At 37.4% G+C, this 25270-nt stretch overlaps 1 protein-coding gene across 2 annotated transcripts in view; it reads left to right on the top strand.

Moving 5' to 3' along the window:
* Positions 1–25270, top strand: part of BRWD3 (bromodomain and WD repeat domain containing 3) — a 154379-nt gene that overhangs the window by 39651 nt on the left and 89458 nt on the right. For both annotated transcript variants that reach the window (XM_047764806.1, XM_047764807.1), the window contains exons 7-10: positions 17610–17770; positions 19626–19847; positions 23259–23359; positions 23874–23944. In XM_047764806.1, coding sequence (XP_047620762.1) covers positions 17610–17770; positions 19626–19847; positions 23259–23359; positions 23874–23944 — 555 coding nt within the window. The remainder of the gene's footprint in view (positions 1–17609; positions 17771–19625; positions 19848–23258; positions 23360–23873; positions 23945–25270) is intronic.

Raw genomic sequence — 25270 nt, 5'->3', positions numbered from 1 at the left:
AGAAGGTCACCACAACTCGCAGCAATGTCAGATGCTTAACCCACTGAATGAAGCCAGTGATGAACCTGTAACCTCATGGTTCCTAGTCAGATTCATTTCCACTGCACCATGACAGGAACTCCTCAGTTATATAAATATATATATAGTTTTCAAAATGAATATGGGCTTTTATTTATTTATTTATTTTTAATGAATTTTGTTACATATATAGTTGTACAATGATCATCACAATCCAGTTTTATAGCATCTCCATCCAAAACCCTCAGTGCATCCCCTAATCCCCAAAATTGTCTCATTTGGAAACCATAAGGTTTTCAAAGTCTGTGAGTCAGTATCTGTTCTACAAAGAAGTTCATTGTGTCCTTTTTTTAGATTCCATGTGTAAGTGTTAGCATTTGATGTTGGTGTCTCACTGTCTGATTGATTTCACTTAGCACGATAATTTCTAGGTCCATCCATGTTGCTAAAAATGCCATTACTTCTTTCCTTTTAGTTGCTAATATTCCATTGTGTATATGTACTATATCTTCTTTATCCACTCCTCTGTCGATGGACATTTAATTTGTTTCCATGTCTTAGCTATTGTATATAGTGCTGCAATGAATATTGGAGTACTTGTGTCTTTTCGAGTCATGGTTTTCTCTGGATAGATGCCCAGGAGTGGGATTGCTGGGTCAAATGGTAATTCTAGTTTGAGTTTTCTGAGGAATTTCCATACTGTTTTCCACTGTGGTTGCACCAATTTACCATCCCACCAACAGTGTACTAGGGTTCCTTTTTCTCCACACCCTCTCCAGCACTTATTGTTTGTAGCCTTTTGGATGACGGCCATTCTGGCTGGTGTTAGGTTGTACCTCATAGTGGTTTTGATTTGCATTTCTCTAATAATGAGTGATGTTGAACGTCTTTTCATGTGTTTTTTGTCCATCTGTATGTCTTCTTTGGAGAATTGTCCGTTTGGATCTTCTGCTCATTTTTTGATGCTTTTTTTTTTTTTTTTTGAATTGAGCTGCAGAAGGTGTTTATAAATTTTGGAGGTTAATCCCTTGTCAGTTGATTCATTTGCAAATATTTTCTCCCATTGTGTGGGTTGTCTTTTTGTTTTGTTTAGGGTTTCCTTTGCTGTGGAGAAACTTTTAAGTTTAATTAAGTCTCATTTGTTTATTCTTGTTTTTATTGTCATTACTCTAGGAGGTGGATATTAGAAGATATTGCTGTCGTTTATGTTGGAGAATGTTTGGCTAACGTTTTCGTCTAAGAGTTCTGGTCTTATATTTAGGTCTTTAATCCATTTTGAGTTTATTGTTGTATATGGTGCTAGGAAGTGTTCTAATTTCACTCTTCTACATGTAGCCGTCCAGTTTTCCCAGCACCACTTGTTGAAGGGACTGTTTTTTCTCCATTATGTATTCTTGCCTACTTTGTCATAGATTAGGTGTGTGGGTTTAATTCTGGGCTTACTATCCTGTTCCCCTGATCTATATTTCTGTCTTTGTGTCAGTGCCGTACTGTTTTGATGACTATAGCTTTGTAGTATAGTCTGAAGTCAGAGAGCCTTATTCTTCCAGCTCCATTTTTCTTTCTCAGGATGCTTTGGCTATTCTGGGTTTTTGTGCTTCTAAACAAATTTTATTTTTATTTTTATTTTTTGCTTTTTAGGGCTGCACCAATGGCATATGGAAGTTCCCAGGCTAGGGGTCCAATCGGAGCTATAGCTGCAGGCCTACCCCAGAGTCATAGCAACTCATGATCCGAGCTGTTTCTGCTACCTACACCACAGCTCATGGCAACACCAGATCCTTAAACCACTGAAGCGATGCCTGGGATCGAACCCGCCACCTCATGGTTCCTAGTCAGATTCATTTCTGCTGCACCAGGACATGAACTCCTAAACAAACTTAAAATATTTTGTTCTAGTTCCGTGAAAAATGTCCTTGGTAATTTGATGGGGATTGCATTGAATCTGTAGATCACCTTGGGTAGTATAGTCATTTTGATAATATTGACTCTTCCAATCCAAGAGCACGGTATGTCTTTCCATCTGTTTGTGTAATCTTTGATTTCTTTCTGCAGTGTCTATTATAGTTTTCAGAGTATAGGTCTTTTGTCTCTTTCAGTAGGTTTATTCCTAAATATTTTAATCTTTTTGATGTGATGGTAAATGGGATTGTTTCCATAATTTCTCTTTCTGATTTTTTGTTGTTAGTATATAGAAATGCCGTCAATTTCTGTGTATTAATTTTGTATCCTGTGACTTTACCAAATGCATTGATGAGCTCTAACAGTTTTCTGGTAGTCTTTAGGATTCTCTAGGTATAGTATCATGTCATCTGCAAATAATGATAGTTTTACTTCTTCCTGTCCAATTTGGATTCCTTTTATTTCTTTTACTTCTCTGATTGCTGCGGCTAGGACTTCCAAGACTATGTTGAAGAGTAGTGGCAAGAGTAGACATCCTTGTCTTGTTCTTGATCTCAGCGGGAATTCTTTCAGCTTTTCACCATTGAGAATGATGTTCGCTGTGGATTTGTCATATATGGCCTTTATTATGTTGAGGTAAATTCCCTCTGTGCCCACTTTCTGAAGGGTTTTTATCAGAAATGGGTGTTGGATTTTGTCAAAGGCTTTTTCCGCATCTATTGAGAGGATCATATGGTTTTTCTTCTTCAGTTTGTTAATGTGGTGTATCACACTGATTGATTTGTGGATATTGAAGAGTCCTTGCGTCCCTGGGATAAATCACACTTGATCATTATGTACAATCCTTTTAATGTACTGTTGGATGCAGTATGCTAGTATTTTGTGGAGGATTTTTGCATCTATGTTTATCAGTGAAATTGGCCTGTAATTTTCTTTTTTGGGGTATCTTTGTCTGGGTTTTGTATCAGAGTGATGGTGACCTCATAGAATGAGTTTGGGAGTGTCCCTTCCTCTCCAATTTTTTGGAATAGTTTCAGAAGGATAGGTGTTAGCTCTTTTCTAAATGTTTGATAGAATTCGCTGTGAAGCCATCTGGTCCTGGACTTTTCTTTGTTGGAAGTTGTTTTTTTTTTTTTTTTTCCTTTTGGCTTTTGTCTTTTGAGGACTGCACCTGTGGCATATGGTGGTTCCCAGGCTAGGGGTCGAATCGGAGCTACAGCTGCTGGCCTACGCTAGAGCCACAGCAATGCCAGATCTGAGCCGCATATGCAAATTGCACCACAGCTCACGGCAATGCTGGATCATTAACCCACTGAGCGAGGCCAGGGATGGAACCCTAAACCTCATGGTTCCTAGTAGGATTCATTTCCACTGCACCACGACGGGAACTGCATGTTGGAAGTTTTTTAATCACAGTTTCATTTTCAGTATTTGTGATTGGTTCATTCATCTTTTCTATTTCGTCTTGGTTTAGGCTTGGAAGATTGTAGCTCTAAGGATTTGTCTGTTTCTTCTAGGTTTTCCTTTTTATTGGCATATAGCTGTATGTAGTATTTTTTTTATGACCTTTTTATTTCTGTGATGTCCCTTGTTGCTTCTTCTTTTTCATTTCTAATTTTATCGATTTGAGTCTTCTCTCTTTTTTTCTTGATAAGTATGGCTAAGGGTTTATCAATGTTGTTGATCTTTTCAAAGAACCAGCTTTTAGTTTCATTGATTTTTTTCCTATGGTTTCCTCTGTTTCTATTTCATTTATTTCTTCTCTGATCTTTATGATTTCTGTCCTTCTGCTAACTTTCATTCTTGTCTGTTCTCTGTCTAGCTGCTTTAGATGTAAAGTTAGGTTGTTTATTTGAGCTCCTTTTTGTTTCCTAAATTATACTTGTATTGCTGTAAACCTTCCTCTTAGAACTGCTTTTGCTGCATAACATAGGTTTTGGAGTGTTGTATCTTTTTTTTTTTTTTTTGTCTTTTTGCCATTTCTTGGGCCTCTCCCACAGCATATGGAGGTTCCCAGGCTAGGGGTCGAATCGGAGCTGTAGCCACCGGCCTATGCCAGAGCCACAGCAACATGGGATCCGAGCCGTGTCTGTGACCTACACCACAGCTCATGGCAACGCCGGATCCTTAACCTGCTGAGCAAGGGCAGGGATCGAACCCGCAACCTCATGGTTCCTAGTCTGATTTGTTAACCACTGAGCCACAACGGGAAATCCTGGAGTGTTGTATCTTTGTTGTCATTTGCTTCTAGTTATTTCTGAATTTCTTCTTCGATTTCATCAGTGATCCATTGGTTGTTTAGTAGCATGTTGTTTAGTCTCCATGTTTTTTTCCTGCAGTTTTTTTCTTGTTGCTGATTTTCAGTCGTATAGCATTGTGGTCGGAAAAGATGCTTGATATGATTTTACTTTCCTTAAAGTTACCGAGGCTTGATTTGTGGCCAGAATGTGGCCAACGTGGATCAATCCTAGAGAATGTTCTGTGTGCACTTGAGAAGAATGTGTATTCTTTTGAATGGAATATCTTATAAATATCCTTTAAGTCCATCTGGTCTAATGCTTCATTCAGGGCCTATGTTTCCTTATTGATTTTCTGTCTGGATGATCTGTCCATTGCTGTAAGTGGGGTGTTAAAGTCCCTTGCTATTCTTGTTATTGTCGTTTTCTCCTTTTAAGGTTGTTTGCAGTTACCTCATTCTATTGAGGTGAACCTATGTTGGGTGGATACATATTTACAATTGTTATATCTACTTCTTGGATTGATTGATCCTTTTGCAGATGTTTCCGAGCCAGGGATTGGACCTACATTACAGCTGTGACCCAAGCCACAGAAGTGATAACTCCAGAGCCCTAACGTGCTGGACCACCAAGTGTTCTTGTTGTTGATTTTTGGTTTTTTATCACCATTTAATATTTGAGGGTCTAGCACTAACTTTTGAAGTCCAAATAATAAATAGTACTGATCTTGGTAGTTGTGGCTTAGTGGGTTATAAACAGGACTAGTATCCATGAGCATGTGGCTCATATCTGGTGTTGGCTGTGGCTGTGGTGTAGGCCTACAGCTGCAGCTCTGATTCAACCCCTAGCCTGGGAGCTTGCCAAGGGTATTCCTAAAAAGCAAAAACATCTCGGAATTCTTTTGTGGCAAGCAGGTTAAGCATTTGGCATTGTCACTACAATGGCTTGGGTTTGCTGCTGTGGCTAAGGTTCTGTCCCTGGCCTGGGAACTTCTACATGCCATGGGCAGGTTCCAAAAAAAGATCATTAATAGTAAATCTTGTGCTACACTCAACAAATGTTTTAAAATATACACTGTTTTTTTTTCTAACACTAGAATTTTACAGGTTATTGGTAGTTTTAAAATTTTTTCCTATAAAATGACACGATGGGTCACTAATGGAAAGGACAGTGATGAAAAGAATAGCATAATCCTGCTGTATAGCACAGGTAACTATATCTAGTCACTTGGATGGAACATGATAGAACATAATGTGACAAAAAGTATGTAAATATATATGACTGGTTCACTTTGCTGTACAATAGAAATTGACAGAACATTTTAAACAACTACAATGGAAAAAAATAAAAATCTTTAAAAAAAAAGAAATATACGGGGGTACAATGATAGATGTACAAGGATATACATTGAAGCAATTATATAATAGCAAAAATTTAAAACAACTTGTCTATCAATAATGATGTGGTTAAATAAATTTGGCATATTCATGCCGTGTAATACTATGCAGCCATTAAAAACAACAAACTTGGAGTTCCCGTCGTGGCGCAGTGGTTAGCGAATCTGACTAGGAACTATGAGGTTGCGGGTTCGATCCTTGGCCTTGCTCAGTGGGTTAAGGATTTGGCGTTGCCATGAGCTGTTGTTTAGGTTGCAGACGCGGCTTGGATCCCATGTTGCTGTGGCTCTGGTGTAGGCCGGCGGCTCCGATTAGACCCCTAGCCTGGGAACCTCCATATGCCATGGAAGCGGCCCTAGAAAATGGCAAAAAGACAAGAAAAAAGAAACTATATAAAATACATAGAAAGGTATTGATTTCTTATTAAAAAATATGAGATTGGATATAAATGGAGATAAAAGGAAATATGGGATTATATTACAGACTGGACAGTATAGATGATGATTTCCTAATGGAGAGGTAAAAGAGCACGATATCTAGCTCAAACTAATAATGTCCCCCCATTACTCCCTGCTCCAACTTAGTTATTATGTTGAACCATTTAAAATTACTACTACTATCTGCTGTATAGGACAGGGAACTATATCCAATCTCATATTATCTTCTATCATAAAACACGATAGAAGATAATATGAGAAGAAGAAAGTATATATATTTATAACTGGGTCATTTTCCTATATAGCAGAAACTGACAGAACATTATAAACCAACCATAATAAAAATTTCAAAAAATAAAATTACTATTTCTGTTTTTAGAATATAGTTGAATTTCAGCACTTTCATATGGTTCCACTCATATGGGAATACCCCCCCTCCACAAACACCTTTAAAGTTCCATATGGGGAATGAAACTATAGATTTGTTAAATCTATGGAATAAATTCATAGCTAAAATATAAGTGCTAAGAACAGTCATATTTTGCTTTAGTATTCTCTGTCAAAGAAATTGATGTCTAAACTGTAAAGGATAGAACAAGCAAGGTTAAAAGAAAACAAAACCCAAGATACATGAGTACCCAGATGCTTTAAGAGGCCCAAATGAATAATGTCTGGTATACTGAAATAGTTTTCACTGGCAAGTATTCTTTGTGAAATCAGAGTAGACAAGAAGATTGGAAGTGACCCAGTGGACAAGCATATAAAAGGGAACAAAGAATAGATCTAGAAATTATTGACTGGTCAACTTAGCTTTATCTCCATGAAAATATTAGACAGGCTTACTTAATAGGTAGTTTGTATACTTTTGGAAAAGAAGGAGATGATACAGAAAAAATGTCAAACCCACTTTATTTCTTCTTTAATGTGACTAATAGTATATGGTAGCTGTTTTAGAAAACTAATGTAGTTATTGTAATCTTAAATTGTATTTTAAAAAATTCCATTTATAGAAGTGTAACTGGAAATAATCCATTGTACTCTGTCCTGATCGGACCACTGGGATGATTTGCTCAGTCTTTATTGTTTAAAGAGGCTCAAACATTGATGATCTAGAAACTTCCCAGAAAAAAAGCAGCCACAGTAGTGTTTTTGGTGAAAGTGTTTTTCTTATAGGGGATGACAGGAAAGAGAGGTGTTTATAAATTATGGCAGGGAGTAATGTAGAGGGAACCTCACGTGTTAAGAGAAGGCTTAAGATAAAAATGATATCTATCTTTATTTTGTGGCTTACTATATAACAAAGAGATTTGACTTTTTTTTTTTAGTGTAGCCCCCAAGGACTGAACATATATGATACTGTGGAAATTACAGAAAAGAAATTGAACTCAAAGGTAGAGTCTTCAAAAATTTGAGCAGCTCAACGTATAAATTGTTCATTTTTGAGAAATGACAGTTTTTGCTTTACTAGAAGTGTATAGGCAGAAGCTGAATGGCCATCTACCAGATATTTCATAGAAAAGATAACTTTGTGGGGAAGAAAGTTAGACTAGAATTGGTAGTTCCCAAAATTGGCACAGTTACTTGCAGAGCTTATTAGAAAAACACATTTTGAGGGCTATGTATATTTCTGTAGATAGATCACTTTCTCCACTATTTTATTCATTCTTGCAATTGAGTAAATAATAAAGCTTTTGCCCAGTGGAATGATATAAATTGCAAAAGGATGGGGATCTTGTTCCTAAGTTGTATTTTGAGTGTCTGTATTGGCGCTTAGCTCATAGTAGGTAGTCAACATATATGTTTTAAAGAAGATGATTATTCCATTTATAGCTGTTTATTAATCTCTGTTACTTAATTGGTAAAATACACAAATAATTCTTAGCCTGTTATTACCTGAATCTTTAAGCATTTTGGTTTCTTCTTGAGTTAGTTTGTATATATTTTTTCAAGAACAATTTGGAAGCTTATCTTACAAAATATAAAAAAAATTTAGGAGACAGTGGATTCTGAATATAATATTTTGTATTTAAATACATTGTATACACACACATATATTTGACTAATTTATCTGCTAGTTGAATTTGTCAACATTGCTAAATACAAAGAAATTATTGTGACGTCAAGGATATTTCTCTCAAAAGCAAAGTTCTTAAAATATTTCAGGACAGAGTTGTCATGTTCAAAGTACTGCTCAAGACAAAATGCTGTCTAGTTGATTGTTCGAAGTTGATTATAACCATCTCAGCTTCCCAGATAGAAAGGTGTAATACTTAAAGTGCACTATTCTTCAAAGGTTGCCAAATCCAAAACAACACTGAATGGAGAAGCAGGCATTTTGTTCTAAAATTATGTTGACTGGAGTTCCCCTTTTGGCCCAGCTGAAACCTGATTAGAATCCATGCGGATGTGGGTTCGGTCTCTGGCCTTGCTTAGTGGGTTAAGGATCTGGTGTTGCTATGAGCTGTGTAGGTCTCAGACTTGGCTTGGATCCTGATTTGCTGTGGCTTGGCATAAGCCAGCATCTGCAACTCCTATTCAACCCCTAGCTTGGGAACTTCCATATGCTGCAGCTGTGGCCCTAAAAAGCAAAAAAAAAAAAAAAAAAAGTTCATTGATGCCCTATTCTAACCAGCATTTTGAGAGTTGTATTGTCATTTCACTTTTGTAATTTTGATTTTTTTTTTTTTTTGGTCTTTTTAAGGCTGCACCTGGGGCATATGGAGGTTCCCAGGCTAGGGGTCAAATTGGAACTGTAGCTGCTAGCCTGCACCACAGCCACAGCAATGCCAGATCCAAGCCGTGTCTGCAACCTACACAACAGCTCATGGCAATGCCAGATCCTTAGCCCACTGAGCAAGGCCAGGGATTGAACCTGCATCCTCATGGATATAGTCAGATTCCTTTCTGCTGAGCCATGATAGGAGCTCCCTTACTTTTGTAACTTTGAGAGCTAAATTCCTCAGTAAATAGAGTCTGAGGTAACATTTACTCTTTATAGCGTTTTTGAAATACTGAAGTAATCAAGCTAATTATACATACTAAAACTTATTACATATTTTTGAAATACTGTAGATTTTATTAGAAGGCTTAATATTAAGAATGCAGTAATGAATAGTGGATATATTGGTATAGGACTTGGGAATTTTTTCTTATTTATTTGTAGTTCTTTCTCATTAATACTTCATTCTGCTTTGTTAGGGTGAAAATTTAAATTGCTCATTTCTAATCTTGCGTTGTGCGTATAATAGAAGAAATGATACATAAGTAGTACATTTGATATAGATACTTTTTAAATTTTATTTTTGACTTTGTTTTTTTTTTAACTCAATGAATTTTACATTTATAGTTGTACAACAGTCATCACAACCCAATTTTATACTTTTTTCATCCCCAAACCCCAGCCCATCCTGCTTCCCACCCTACACCTGGTCTCCATGTTTTTCAAAATCTGTGAGTCATTGTCTGTTCTGCAGAGAAATTCACTGTATCCTTTTTTTTAGATTCCACATCTAAGTGATAGCGTATGATGTTGGTGTGTCACTGTCTAACTTCACTTAGCATGGTAATTTCTAGGTCCATCCATCTTGCTGCAAATGCCATTATTTCATTCCTTTTAATGGCTGAGTAATAGTCTATTGTGTACATGTACCACATCTTCCAGATCCACTCCTCTGTCTATGGACATTTAGGTTGCTTCCGTGTCTTGGCTATCATATATAGTGCTGCAGTGAACATTGGGGTACATGTATCTTTTTGAGTCATGGTTTTCCCTGGATAGATGCCCAGGAGTGGGATTGCTGGATCAAATGGTAATTCTAGTTTGAGTTTTCTGAGGAATCTCCATACTGTTTTCCACAGTGGTTACACCAATTTACATTGGCACCAACAGTGTATGAGGCTTCCCTTTTCTCCACACTCTCTCTAGCATTTATTGTTTGTAGACTTTTTGATGATGACCATTCAGGCTGATGTAAGGTTGTACCTCATAGTAGTTTTGATTTGCATTTCTCTAAAAATGAGTGATGTTGAACATCTTTTCATGTGTTTTTTGGCCATCTGTATGTCTTCTTTGGAGAATTGTCCGTTTGGATCTTCTGCTCATTTTTTGATGCTTTTTTTTTTTTTTTTTGAATTGAGCTGCAGAAGGTGTTTATAAATTTTGGAGGTTAATCCCTTGTCAGTCGCTTCATTTGCAAATGTTTCCTCCCAATCTGTGGGTTGTCTTTTCCTGGGCTTTTTCATTTCGCTCACATTTTCTTTTTCTGTGAGTTTAGGGAAACCAACTGTTGTAATCTTGGAGGGCTATTTCTATGCAAGAGTGCCCCTTTGTATTTAGTGGGGTGTTACTATTTATTTTTGGCATGAGAGTGGATATTTTCTGTCTCTTTCTTCAGTGTGAGCAGTATATCTGCTTGATAGGATGCTGAGTGTGTTTCCATGGGCATGGGTAGTAGTGCCTGGTTGCTGGGCTCTTGGTAGTAGCAAGGACCTACAGGAAGGTGGTGCAGGTTACTCCTAGTTGCTGGGCCCTGGGGAGTGATAATAAGCCTCAGGCAGATTTAGGCAGTGCCTGGAGCATTTCACAGTGGTAATGGCAAGATATCTGAGTTCCCAGGGGTGTGAGAGCAGCAACAGGTGTTGTTTGGTCATACTGCCCTCCTCTGTGGTGCCCTCTGAAGTTATTGGGGCCGCAAGTGGTGCCTGTTCATGGATCCCTAGTGGTGGTGGGCCATGGCCACCTCTGGAGTCAGAGATACCTGCAGTGGTTTGACCCCACACCTGTAGACCATGCATGACACACTCCATTCCACTTTGCCCACTCAGGAGGTGCTGCACAGGCTGCTCCTAGTTGCAGGGTCCTGGGAAGTGACAGTGATCAGGCATGTGTGGGTGCTGCTTGAGCCTTTGGCAGTGACAGCAGCAGGGCAGGTGTGTTCCCAGGGGAGTAATAGCAACAACGGGTGTTGGTCAGTTGCAGTGCCCTTTTTTGCCAACCTCTGAGGTTACTGGGTTTATAGGTGGAGCCTGTTCACAGACCCCTATTGGTGGCCAGCCATGTCTCCCTCTGGTTTCTGAGATGACAGCTGTAGTTTGTCCCTGACATTCATAGATCATGCAAGAGGTGCCGAGTTATGATTGGCCTCCCTCTGCCCTTAGCTCACACAACAGGTACCTGGCCACCTATAGCCTGAACAAGAGGCATCGGGTCTCCCGTAGCCTGAGCAAGTGGCCTCTCACCACCCATACCCTGTGCCAGAGGCACCCTGCCCTCTGAGAGTTGAAGTGTGCCCGGGGAAAGAGATTCCTATGGTGGTCCACCCCTCCTCCTCTCACCCTCCCCAACAATGGTGCATTGCTTCTGCAGGCCCAGACCTCCTTCTGCTCCGTAGCTTGTGGCATACCACTCCCTAACCCCTCAGGCTATCTCAATACAGCCAACCCTAGTTTTCTCTCTGGAACTGACCTCTGGAGCTTGAGTCTCAGTGCCCAGCCCCCACCTAAGCATCTCAGGCTGTGGTGGTCAGAGCACTGATGCAGATGATCTGTGCTGCTCTCGCTCTGCTTTGCCCTCCTCAGTCCAGCTGCTGAGCTTTCTCTGTGACTTTGACATGCCTCCCTCTCAGCTGATCTCCCTTTTGGTTAGGTGTCTTCCCAGGGTGTGCGTTCCTTTTCTCTTTCATAGCTACCTATCAGGGTGCTAGTCCCATCTTGATTCATTTTCTCTCTCTCTCTCTCTTTTTTACTTTTGTTCTACCCAGTTAGTGGAGGGTTTCAGGCCCATTTTTGAGGTTTAAGTTCTTCTGCCAGCATTCAGTAGATGTTTTGTGCAAATTTTTCTACATGTAGATTTGTTTTTTTGATGTGTTTGTGGGAGAAGATGAGCACCATGTCTTACTCCTCTGCCGTCTTGATCCTCCTCCCTCAAAAAACCAGCTTTTAGTATCATTGATCTTTTCTATGGTTTTCTTCATTTCTATTTCATTTATTTCTGCTCTGATCTTAGTTTCTTAGTTTCTGCTAACTTTAAGATTGTCTGATTTTCTGGTCTCACGGATAATTTAAGGCCTGTGTTTTACTTTTTTTGGGGTGGGGGCCACCCCAAGGCATATGGAGGTTCCCAGGCTAGTGGTCAAAATGAAGCTGTAGCCACTGGCCTACACCACAACCACAGCAACATAGGATCCAAGCCACGTCTGTGACCTACACCACAGCTCATGGCAATGCCAGATCCTTAACCCACTGAGCAAGGCCAGGGATCAAATCTGTGTCCTCATGGATTCTAGTTAGATTTGTTTCCTCTGAGCCACGATGGGAACTCTCATAAGGCCTGTGTTTTTTGTTGATTTTCTCTCTGGATGATCTGTCTATTGCTGTAAGTGGGTGTTAAATTCCCCCTCTATTATTGTGTTATTGTCAATTTCTCCTTTTAAGGTTGTTAGTTGCTTTATATTTTCAGGTGATTCTATGTTGGGTGCATATGTATTTACAATTTTTATATCTTCTTGGATTGATCCTTTGATCATTATGTAATGTCCTTCTTTGTCTTTTATAATATTATTTATTTTAAGGTCTATTTTGTCTGATATGAGTATTGCTACTCCAGCTTTCTTTTGATTCCTGTTTGCATGGAATGATTTCTTTCATCCTATCACTTTCAGTTTGTATGTGTCTCTAGAACTAAAGTGGGTCTCTTGAAAATAGCATATATATGGGTCTCCTTTTGGATCCAGTCAACTGGTCTCTGTCTTTTGGTTGGGGCATTTAGTCCATTTACATTTAAGGTAATTATTGATATGTATGTTTTCACCGCCATTTTATTAACTGTTTTGGATTTGTTTTTGTTGGTTTTCTTCTTCCCTTCTCTTGTTCTCTTCTCTTGTGGTTTGATGTCTATCTTTAGTGTTGTATTTGGTTGGATTGCCTTTTCTTATTTGTTTGTGTATCTATTGTAGACTTTCGGTTTGTAGCTACCCTGAAGTTTTGATATAGGAGTCTATAAATATACAAGATTATTTTAAGTTGTTGGTCTCTTAATTGCAAGTGCATCTCCAATGTTCTGCATTTACACTCTCCTCATGGTTTCTGATGTTGGTAGCATATTTGTGTGTGGATGATTTCCTACCTTTGCTATATGTCTCCCTTTACTGGTGAGCCTTGTCGTTTGTAATATTTTTGCTTCTAGTTGTGGTCTTTTCTTTTCCACCTAGAGAAGTTCCTTTAGTATTTGTTGCAAAGCTGATTTAGTGGTGCTGAATTCTCTTAGCTTTTGCTTGTCTGTTAAAGCTTTTGATTTCTCCTTCAAATCTGAATGAGAGCCTTGCTGGGTAGAGTAATTTGGTTGGAAGTTTTTCCTTTCATCACTTATAGTATATTGTGCCACTCCCTTCTGGCCTGCAGAGTTTCTGCTGAAAAATCTGCTAATAACCTTATTCGGGTACCCTTGTATGTTACTAGTTTCTTTTCCCTAGCTGCTTTCAGTATTTTCTCTTTGTCTTTAATTTTGGTCAGTTTGATTAATATGTCTTGATTAATATGTGTTCCTCCTTGGATTTATTTTATATGGACTCATTGTGCTTCCTCTATTTGAATGAATGATCCTTTACTTGTATTAGAGAAGTTTTCAGCTATTATCTCTTCAAAGGTTTTTTTTCTGTCCCTTTCTCTCTCTTTTCTTATGGCACCCCTATAATACAGATGTTGGTGCATTTGCCATTGTCCCAGAGTTCTCTTAGATTGTCTTGATTTCCTTTCAACCTTTTTTCTCTTTCCTGTTCTGCATCAGTGATTTCCACTAGTCTGTCCTCCATCTCATTTATTCGTTCTTCTGCCTACTGTATTCTGCTGTTGTTTGCTTCTAATGAATTTTTTATTTCCATTGTTTTATTTTGCATCTCTGCTTGCTTAATCCTTAAATATTGTATTTCTTTGCCCAGTGTTTCTTGTAATTTATCAGTCTATGCCTCTAGTTTATTTCCAATGTCTTGAATCTTCTTCACTATCATCAGTCCAAGGTCTTTTTCCTGGAGGTTGTTAATATCTAGATCACTTTGCTGTTTTATTTTTTTTTTTCTTACTCCCTTGTCTGAGTCATAATTCTCTGTTTTTATTTTGTATAGATTTTTGGCGTGGTCTCCTTTTTCAGACAATAGAGTTGTAGCCTCTCTTGCTTCTGAGGTCCACCCCTCTTGTGGCTGAAGTTGGCATGGGGGCTTGCTGTAGGCTTCCTGATGGGAGGGACTGTTGCCTGCCCACTGGTAGGTGGAGCTGATTTTTATCCCTCTATTGGTTGGGTCTTTGTCTTTGGGTGAAATCAGAGCCTATCAGTGTGCCTGGAGGGGTCTTTAGGCAGCCTTTTTGCTGATGGTTGGGGCTGTGATCCCACCCAGATTATTATTTGGCCTGGAACTTTTTAGTCTTTATGAGTAGGGCCAGATTTTTCCCAAATGGCTACCTCTAGAGGACCTTTGCTTCCAATGTTCTTCTTCCACACCAAGCCCCATTCACCCCTGTTTTCCCAGGAGATCCTCCTAGAACTGCCGTTAGGTCCAACTCAGATTCCTGTGGAGTCTCTGCTTTACCCTGGGACCCAGTGCACATGAAAGCCTGTGTGCGCCTTTTTAGAATGGGGTCTCCATTTCTTCCAGTCCCGTGGAGTTCCTGCACACAATCCCCACTGACCTTCAATGTCAAATGCTCTGTGGGCTCCTTCTCCCGATTCCAGATCCTCAGGTGTGGGGACCTGACCTGGGGCTCAGAACTCTCACTCCCATAGGTGAGACTTTGTGATATAGTTGCCCTCCAGTCTGTGAGCTGTCCACCCAGTGGTTATGGGATTGCTTATATCACATAATCAACTCTCTTACCATCTTGATGTGGCCTCCTTTGTTTTCTGGAGTAGGATATCTTTTTTGATAGTTTACAGAGTCTATTTGGTTGAAGGTTTTACAGCATGGTTGTAATTTTGTTGCTTTTATGAGAGAAGGTGAGCTCCAGCCCTTCTACTCTTCCATCTTAATCCCATCTCTGACTGCTTTATTTTTATTTATTTATTTTTCAATTGAGGTATAGTTTGTTTACAATATTAGTTTCGACTGTACAACAGTGATTTAAAGTTTTTATAGATTATACTCCATTTATAGATATTATAGTATAATGGCTGTATTTCCCCATGCTGTATAATATATCCTTGTAGCTTTTTCATTTTATATATAGTAGTTAGTACCTATTAATCTTCTACCTCTATCTTCCCCACTGTTCTTTTCTCTTACTGTTGGTAACACTAGTTACTGATGGTCTCCATATTTTGTTTGATTTTGGTTCAGTCTTAGGAGATTGTACATTTCTAAGAATTTGTTCACTTTATTGGAACATATTTTTCATGTAATCTTTTTTTGTTTGTTTGTTTGCTTTGTTTTTGTCTTTTCTATGGCTGCTTCCGCAGCACATGGAAGTTCCCAGGCTAGGGGTCGAATCAGAGCTGTAGACTCCGGCCTACGCCAGAGCCACAGCAACGTGGGATCCGAGCCGTGTCTGTGACCTACACCACAGCTCATGGTAACGCTGGATCCTTAACCCACTGAGAAATGCCAGGGATCAAACCTGCAACCTCATGGTTCCTAGTCGGTTTCGTTAACCATTGTGCCACGATGGGAACTCCTTTCATAGTAATCTTGATAAAGATGTTTAAATACGGCATGATGATAATTGTGTGTGTGTCCCTTTATTTTATTATTACTCTTGAGGAAAGGAATATGTACTTTGAGCATCCCTCTCCCCCGGAGGAGCTATATAATATTTATGCCAGAAAATGAGATCCACTTTTTTCTAGTAAAATACTCAAGGATTATTCATAAGTGAACTCTTTTTATTTGTATCTTTAGTCATCAGCCATTACCATTTTTAGAAAATGTTCCTGATAAAGGGCTCTTTAGAGATGTAAGTAAATCAGAAAGCATCAGTATTGAAAAATAGTGGCTAAATGAAGAATACATGCAAAAGAGTGTTCACAGAACTCCTTACTATATAGAGCCTATGGCCTCTTGACATTACAAAATGAATATTTGATAATCCTACTGTCAAATTTGCAGTATACCTTATATTGGAGTTTTTTTTTTTTTTGAATAGCTGTTAGTGAAGACCAGAATATAATAGAAAACTTAAATTTAAAATAAAAATGTATTGTTAAAACAGTGTTCAGAGAATATTTAAAAATCTACCTATATTTTTATCACAAAGCAGTTGATTTCATTTCTCTTTTTTCTTTTTTCTTTTTTTTTTTTTTTTTGTTGTTGTTGTTGTTGTTGCTATTTCTTGGGCCGCTCCTGCGGCATATGGAGGTTCCCAGGCTAGGGGTCTAATTGGAGCTATAGCCACTGGCCTACGCCAGAGCCACAGCAACTCGGGCTCCGAGCCGCGTCTGCAACCCACACCACAGCTCACGGCAACGCCGGATCCTCAACCCACTGAGCAAGGCAAGGGATCAAACCCACAACCTCATGGTTCCTAGTCGGATTCGTTAACCACTGCGCCACAACGGGAACTCCCCAGAAGCATGTTATTTTGTTTCCAAAAAATAGCAGTTTTTCTATAGATCTTTCTGTTACTGATTTTCAATTTAGTTCCATAAGCTATTATTATTTATAGATATTATTTATGCAGTGTGGTAAAATTTTGCCTCACCTCAAGGGTACTTTGAACTAATAAGTAATAAGGCTCCTGTGATTTGATTAGTACATAATATGTGGGATGTTAAGTATTTTCAGTGTAAAAGGGAAGACTGGAGGAATTTCACAGAGTAAGTAGGTGCTTGTGTATCCTTACAAGGGGAACGAGATCTTCATTTTATGGAAGTGAGTAGAATCCAGGGGGTATTTAGAGGAGAATTGTGGAGATTTATGTTTTATTCTAGCTGCTTTTTAAGAAAATTAAGAATACAAAAGAAACAAAAAAAGGAGACAGAAATCTAAGATGACATCATAGAAGATGAAGCCTTAAAAACCCATTGATAATTAGAGGGAACGTCTGTAGTTTCTGAAACCAAAAGGAGAGAATCTATAAACAAGCCTAGAAAGGATTGTTACTGAAAACCTATGTGGTATCATAGCTTCCTTTCTCTTTTTCCTGATAGATCTCTTGTATTACTCTTGAATTTTTAGGGGCTGTTTATGGGGTTGATGGGTGTGAAGAAGTAGGACAGGAGTTTATGAAATGCCTTATAAGATTTTTAAGACGTTTTATACCTAACTAAATACAGTCTTTATTCTAAAATTCTTTCAAGTTATAGTCAGATTTACCTATATATTTAGTTACAGTGTCTTTGACTGTAGTATACCAAGAAAGGCAAAGTGGAAGTGTACTTAAGAAACCATAGTAAGGCAAACACAAAATCCGACTTCTGGGATTTGAAAGAAGTTTATTCTTAGTGCTTTGTGGTGGTGAACTTGAGTTCATAAAATCATGAAATATGTAATGGAATTTTAGACTTCTCACAGTGCAGAATTGCTATGGTCTGTGTACCTTATTTTGTTTCATCTTAATATTCATGATTTAACTTCATGCTAATTGTAGGTTTCACTTTTAGGCTTTAAGAAGTGAATCTCCTGTTTTATGTTTTCCAGTGAATATCACTTCTGCCAGGCAATTAACCGGATGTAGTCGCTTCAGCCATATTTTCCCTTCATCTGCTTACCAGCACATTAAGATGCATAAGAGAATTCTGGGACACTTGTCATCTGTCTACTGTGTAGCATTTGACAGAAGTGGGAGAAGAATTTTTACAGTGAGTTTAAAATTTATGATACTGTAGCATGTTAGAGATTTATAACAATTGAAGCTAGGCTTCATTGCTTTGACTTAATGCTTTGTAAGCAGTTCATCCTTTTTAGACACATGAATACAAAGATGAGTAGAAATTGAAAATCTTTCTTCTTTCTATATAAGTAAATGGATGAAATATAATGACCTCTATTATTTGTGAAATTTAATTAAAAATTAAATCTTCAGAAGGTCTTATATTCTAGAGGTGGTTAATTTATGTGAAACAACTTTACTCAATTTAATTTCATTCCATTTTAGCAAAATTTATTAAAATGCATTTTCCAGGAGTTCCCACCATGGCTCAGTGGAAATGAATCTGACTGGTATCATTCTGGTTTGATCCCTGGCCTCGCTCAGTGCATTAAGGATCCAGTGTTGCCGTGAGGTGTGCAGGTTGTAGACGCAGCTTGGATCCTGTGTTGCTGTGGCTGTGGTGTAGGCCAGCGGCTACAGCTCTGATTAGACCCCTAGCCTGGGAACCTCTACATGCTGTGGGTGCCGACCTAAAAAGTTAAAAAAAATGCATTTTTCATTTGTCTCATAGAGTAATTAGTGTCAATTCTGGTTAATTAATGATTACGTCATCCTCATGGTTGAGTAGTTGAACTACACAGTAATGAAGATTATAGTTTTTGTATATATCTTTCTTTGAATTCAGAACTAATTATATTTAAAATTGAATTTTTATTAACCAGAGCATATTTTGTGCTTCTGAGTACAAAATTGTAGCACACTGATATTTCCAAGTAAAGGCTTAGTCTCATTTCTTCAGTACCAATTTAAATAGAAGTATAAGTAATGGCATAATTTTCTTTTTCTTTTTAAAATTTTTTTTTTGTCTTTTTGTATTTTCTAGGGCCACACCCACAGCATATGGAGGTTCCCAGGCTAGGGGTCTAATCAGAGCTGTAGCCGCCAGCCTACGTATGCCATAACCACAGCAACATGGGATCTGAGCCACTTCTGCAACCTACACTACAGCTCATGGCAATGCCAGATCCTTAACCCACTGAGCGAGGCCAGGGATCGAACCCACAAGCTCATGGTTCCTAGTCGGATTCGTTAACCACTTAACGACAACGGGAACTCCTAATCTTCTTTTTAAATGCCTATGTTACAACAAAGGAAGTGGTTTGTATTTTGAGAAGCTCAGCTTCTTGGAGTTCATTACAGACTCTTCCATTGATGTTTTTATGACTCCGGAATTCATCTTAACTAAATGGATGTTGATGATAATGATTATTTTCATCTTGTTATAAACAGATAATTATTAAATAGCTTATCTAACAGAGTAGAATTGCTTTTTATTATTTTAAAGCTCTTGAAATTCTCAGTAGTAAGTTCAACATAATATTTTCACCAGAGATTACTAACAAAGCTTCATGTTCACTGAGAAATACCTGTAGACTTAAGGTTAAAGTTTTAAGTATCTGTAGAGAAAAATATATTCAAGCAATTAAGAAAAAAGCCTGTCAGGGGTAAGGAAAGAAATAAAAGAGAAATAATAGCAGAGATACTTAATGCCAAATCACTTAAAAATGAGTTAAAATATTTTGAGTTGTCAGAATTGGTAGTAGTTTTGAGTTCTTTACATATGCCATTATAATTTTGGATAATATTTTGTTGGTGCCATCATTTGGGTATCTTTTATATATGCTACTAGATCTATTTTATATGAAGAAAAGAGACCACAAAGTAAAGGCTTAGAAATAACTTAATAAAATCCTCACTTTGTCTTTTTGTGTATTTTTTGAGGGGGGAGGAGGCGGTGAATTTCTGCTTCATTTTAAATCTTCTGTCCTTTCGTATTACTATAGGGCTCAGATGACTGCTTGGTGAAAATTTGGGCAACAGATGATGGACGCCTCCTTGCTACACTTCGAGGGCACTCTGCTGAAATTTCTGACATGGCTGTTAACTATGAAAACACTCTTATTGCCGCAGGCAGCTGTGATAAGGTTGTAAGAGTGTGGTGTCTTCGAACTTGTGCGCCAGTTGCAGTCCTTCAGGGACATTCAGCTTCTATTACTTCCATACAGGTAAAAAAAATGAAAAGATACCTGTAATACATGTAATAAGGATGAGAATCATCTTGGTTTTTTTGTTACATTCTATGAATAATATAGAGAATGACAACATAAAAATGTTGATCTCTTAAGGGCTTTGTCGCTACCTTGCAGACAGGTATGTTTTAAAGTTCCCTTTTCATATAAATCTGTTCCCTTTAGAAATAAGTAAAAAGGTCGTTGAAAAGTTTTTTTCATAGTCAATGTATGTAATTATATTTATCTCATTCGTGTTTGTGAAGAAGGGAAAAGACTTGTAATTGCCTTAAGGAACAACACTAATACTTTTTAGAGAAGGTATAAATAGGTTCTAACTTGAATATTGGCATACTTTGTGTTAATTTCAAGATGTTCGTCAGGTCAGATTTAGTGTGGTTTAATGTTAGGGAAATTGTTATTCTTAACTTCAGCTATTTTGTATTTCAACTTGATGTTTGACATACAACCTATTGACTTCTTTTTTTTTTTTTTTTTTTTCTTTTGAGGGCCTCAGCACGGCATATGGAGGTTCCCAGCCAAGGATTGAATAGGCTGTAGACGCCGGCCTACGCCAGAGCCACAGCATCTCGGGATCCGAGCTGCATCTGCCACCCACACCACAGCTCATGGCAACACTGGATCCTTAACCCACTGAGCGAGGCCAGGGAACGAATCCACAAGCAACCTCATGGTTCCTAGTCGGGTTCGTTAACCACTGAGACACAACAGGAACTCCCCATATTACTTTTTTTAAATACTTGTCTATATAGTGTTTTTACCAGATGTTGGTAGTGAAAATCCTTGATACTTCTTAGGACTTTATTCTCTTGTGTTGACAGCAAAATACAGGAATCCTTTTGAAACTGTCTTTTGTTTTGGTCAAGGAAGCCACTTTGATGGATGAGATAATTACTCCCTTTTCTTTGTTCTTTAAGTTGCCAGTCAACTTTTTATGTGTTATTTAAATAATAATCACCTATTCATGAGGCGATAACAAGAATTGGATTCAATGTGTATTGAATTTGAAAAATTTTATGTGAAATTTTTATTAGATGAAATTATTTTTTGAATTTTGTTTTGGGATATTACCAGCTACGTGTGTTCCCACCACCCTGACAGATTATTTCTGGAATGTGGACATAGTCTCATAGAACATAAAACCATATGAGTATTTGTTCATACTGAAAATGTTAATGATACTGTTCGGCTCCTTCATAGCTTCATTTGTTGGTTTCTGTCTTAGTTTGTTTACATGAGAGAGATCCAGGGATCACTTTCTTTTTTGTTTGTTTGTTTGCGTATGTATCTCTTTATAACATTCTTTCCCTTAGTGATATCATTAAGTCTCATGGCTTTAAATTTCATCTGTAGGCTGATGACTCTAAGCTTAAATTTCCATCTTGGGGTTATCTTTTAGCTCCATACTTGTATATTCCACTATCCACTTAGTGTCATCATATGAATGTCTACAAGGTATCTCAGACTCAACATTTTCAAAATTGACTCCTATCTTGCTTCCTCAGATCTGCTCCTACCAAAGCTTTCTTCATCCAAACAAATGACAATTTCATCCTTCCAATTTCCCAGAGTAGTCACCCCTAACTTCCTTTCTCATATCCCATATCTGACTTGTTAGCAAATCATGCTGGCTCTACCAACGTGAATATGTATCTAGGTTTTGTGTGTAGGCTGTAATTTGCAGACTCATGCCATAGATTGTGGATTAAGCTTTCTAATGTAAGCTTCTCTATCTCAAATGAAAATATAAGTGTGCTGAGTACTGGTTTCTTTACTGTCCATCAACTGTTAGTGGATAATATTAATTGATATTTTTTTGTGTGATTTAAACTCTAGTCTTTAGGAATTCCATGCTTCCAAACAAGAAAACTAAATAAATACTTAAAATATCTCTAACGATCATCTTCTTTTGAGATTAAAATTTATTCAGATCCTATTCATCTTGATCCTTAATCTTCATCTCAGTGGAAGGTACTATGTTCACTTGGGATTTTAAAGACTCATGGGTATGTTAGAGACCCTGGTTTGATTACCAGTCTTCTCCTATACTCCAGTACCACAGTGTCTTTTCTCTTCTCTCTGATTGGCTTCTGTGGATATGTACCATACTGAGAATTAGAGCCTAAGAATCGTAAATGATAAAGATCATCCATGGTCCATCTAGGATAGTAGTCATACTTTACATTGGCAACTCAAGTATATTTTTTAATCTCTTTTTTCCACAATGATACATAAGGAGATTAGACCAAATTTTTTTTTTTCTTTTTCTTTTTTTGTCTTTTAGGGCCACACCCGCGGCATATGGAGGTTCCCAGGCTAGGGGTCCAATCAGAGCTGTTGCTGCAGGCCTACATCACAGCTCACAGCAATGTCAGATCCTTAACCCAATGAGTGAGGCCAGGGATCGAACCCATAACCTCATGGTTCCTAGTCGTATTCGTTTGCACTGCACCACGATGGGGACTCCGAGATTGGACCTATTTTTTTTTTTCCACTGAAACACATGAAAATTATTTAAATTTAAAAATGTCAAAATTGGATACAATACTTCATTGAAGTTAGAGTTTAAAGTAAACTGTTAAAACCCAAATACTTAGACTTTAACTTTCTAATCACTTTTTTTAGATTAACTTCTGATACCTTTTTCAGGTGAACCTATAAAAATTTTATATTATTGCTTTGTAAGCCTGTATTCAACAGATTTGTAGTAGTTTAACTAGTAATGACTTTGTGAGTTTTTTCTTCATTAAAAGGAGTACAGTAATCTTAAAGTGTGATGTTGAATAATGTAAAAATAATTTTTTTTTTGTCTTTTTGCTATTTCTTTGGGCCGCTCCCGCGGCATATGGAGGTTCCCAGGCTAGGGGTCGAATCGGAGCTATAGCCACCGGCCTACGCCAGAGCCACAGCAATGCGGGATCTGAGCCGCGTCTGCAACCTACACCACAGCTCATGGCAATGCCGGATCGTTAACCCACTGAGCAAGGGCAGGGACCGAACCCGCAACCTCATGGTTCCTAGTCGGATTTGTTAACCACTGCGCCACGACGGGAACTCCCTAAAAATAATTGTTTTAAGGCTAATTTTTTTTCTGAACCTGTGGCATGTGGAAGTTCCTAAGCCAGTGATCAAACCCGCCCAACAGCGGTGACCTGAGCCACTGCAGTGACAACACCATCTCCTTAACGTTCTGTATTAAAAGGCAACTCTCAGAATTAAAATTTTTTATCCTAAATTCAATGACTGACTTTTTTATACAGTTTTTTTGAGTTTTTAAATATTTATATAAGGTATTCATTAATCCAGGACATTTAAATAACTAATTTCTTGAAACTAATTAAATTTGAACCTGAAAATTTTCTAATTTAATTAGATTTTTTTTTTCAGTTTTGTCCATCAACTAAAGGCACAACAAGATACCTCACTTCTACTGGTGCTGATGGAACAATTTGTTTCTGGCAATGGCATGTAAAAACAATGAAGTTTAGGTAAGTTTAGAATTGGGTTAGAAATTTTGTGAAAAGTCAACTGTGTTCATTTTTATTTATCACCTTAAGAGATTCTTAATAGTCCACGTATTTAAATATATAAATGTATGTATGCATGAGTGTATATATATACATCCATACTTACTTCAGTTAATTGAATTTTAGAGATAGAGATTTTAGAATAAATTTTTTATGAAACCAGTGTTGAAGAGACTAATTTATACAAAATTTTGATGAATATTTATTTCATTTCTTACTCTGGCAAGAGCACTTTGAACTTCTTTTAATGATAATAGTAAGTAGCATGGTAATTTATAAAGTTAAAATAGTAGTACTAATATCATAAAGTATATTTTTAAATGCATTTTAACTTCAATAATGGGAATAATACTTATTGACTACTTCAGTTTTGTGGTTTCTATGATATTGATGGTAAATCTGTCAAATCTAGCAGTGTACTAAAATTATTGGACATTAAATGATGAAAAATATAAACATCTTGCTTTTCTCTTAGAGATCGCCCAGTGAAATTTACTGAAAGATCTAGACCAGGAGTTCAGATATCTTGTTCATCTTTCAGTTCTGGTATGTGTAAAAATGGAATGTTTTAAGTATCTAAAATACTGAATAATCCAGTTGTAAAATGTTTTTCAGTTGTAATATTTTTTTAGTTTTGTGGAGAAAAATGTATATGTTTGGGTATTAATGGAAGCATACTAAAAACATAAACCATATGTTAGAGGGAGCTTTGTAGACTCTAACATGTGATAGATATTGATTTTTTTCTTATTTATAATTAGTATATTTTTATATAGTGAAGAATTTAGTTGGTAAAAAGTATAGCCTCCTCCCCAGCACTCACGCATAATTCAACACTAAAATCCTGCCCTGAGTTTTCAGAAAAAAAAATGTACTGTGAATCCATATAGAAGACACATTCAGTGTGTAAACAGTGCTTTTCTACTGATAAAAATTATATGCTTTTTAACCTTTTCTTTTTTATTGTGGTAAAATATAACATTTGCCATTTTAAGAACCATTTTTAAGTGTATTGTTTTGTGGTATTAAATATATCCATATTGTTCTGCATATATTAGCACCATTCATCTCTAGAATTATTTCATCATCCCAAAAGCTGTTGAGTGTTTACACTCAACTGCTATAGCCACTGTAAAGAGAATTATGTCTTTTTTTTTTTTTTTGTCTTTTTGCCATTTCTTGGGCCGCTCCCATGGCATATGTAGTTTCCCAGGCTAGGGGTCTAATCAGAGCTGTAGCCGCTGGCCTACACCACAGCCACAGCAACGTGGGATCCAAGCCGCGTCTTCAACCTACACCACAGCTCGTGGCAACACTGGATCCTTAACCCACTGAGCAAGGGCAGGGATCGAACCCGCAACCTCATGGTTCCTAGTTGGATTGGTTAACCACTGAGCCATGACAGGAACTCCTATAGGTCATTTTATAAATAATTTTGGAACATCATGTTTTTAGATAAAATATAAAGAAATGAATTCCTCAAGGCTGTGACCTTTAATGTTTGTGATCCATAGGCCTGTATTTAGTGTATAGTTGGTGGGTTTTTGTTAAGTGAATGGTGTACTTGTCCTTTAAATATTCCTCTTGTTTTTCTCGAATTTTACTTATTTTTCTTTTTTTTCAGATATTTCTTTCCATTTTGTATTTCACATAACATGTGAAATAAATTCCATTTATTTATGGTTTATTCCAAGTATTTTTCTTTTTTTCCTGTTTTTTTTTTTTAAATTATAGTTGATTTACATTGTTCTGCCAATTTCTGCTATACAGCAAAATAACCCAGTCATACATCTATACATACTCTCTTTCTCATACTATCTTTCATCATGTTCCATTACAAGTTATTGGGCATAGTTCCTTGTGCTATTCAGC

Source organism: Phacochoerus africanus, chromosome X, assembly GCF_016906955.1.
Source record: "Phacochoerus africanus isolate WHEZ1 chromosome X, ROS_Pafr_v1, whole genome shotgun sequence".
In the NCBI taxonomy this organism is placed as follows: domain Eukaryota; kingdom Metazoa; phylum Chordata; class Mammalia; order Artiodactyla; family Suidae; genus Phacochoerus; species Phacochoerus africanus.
Note: the sequence above shows the minus strand (reverse complement) of the source record. Positions and strands in the feature narration are given on the sequence as shown.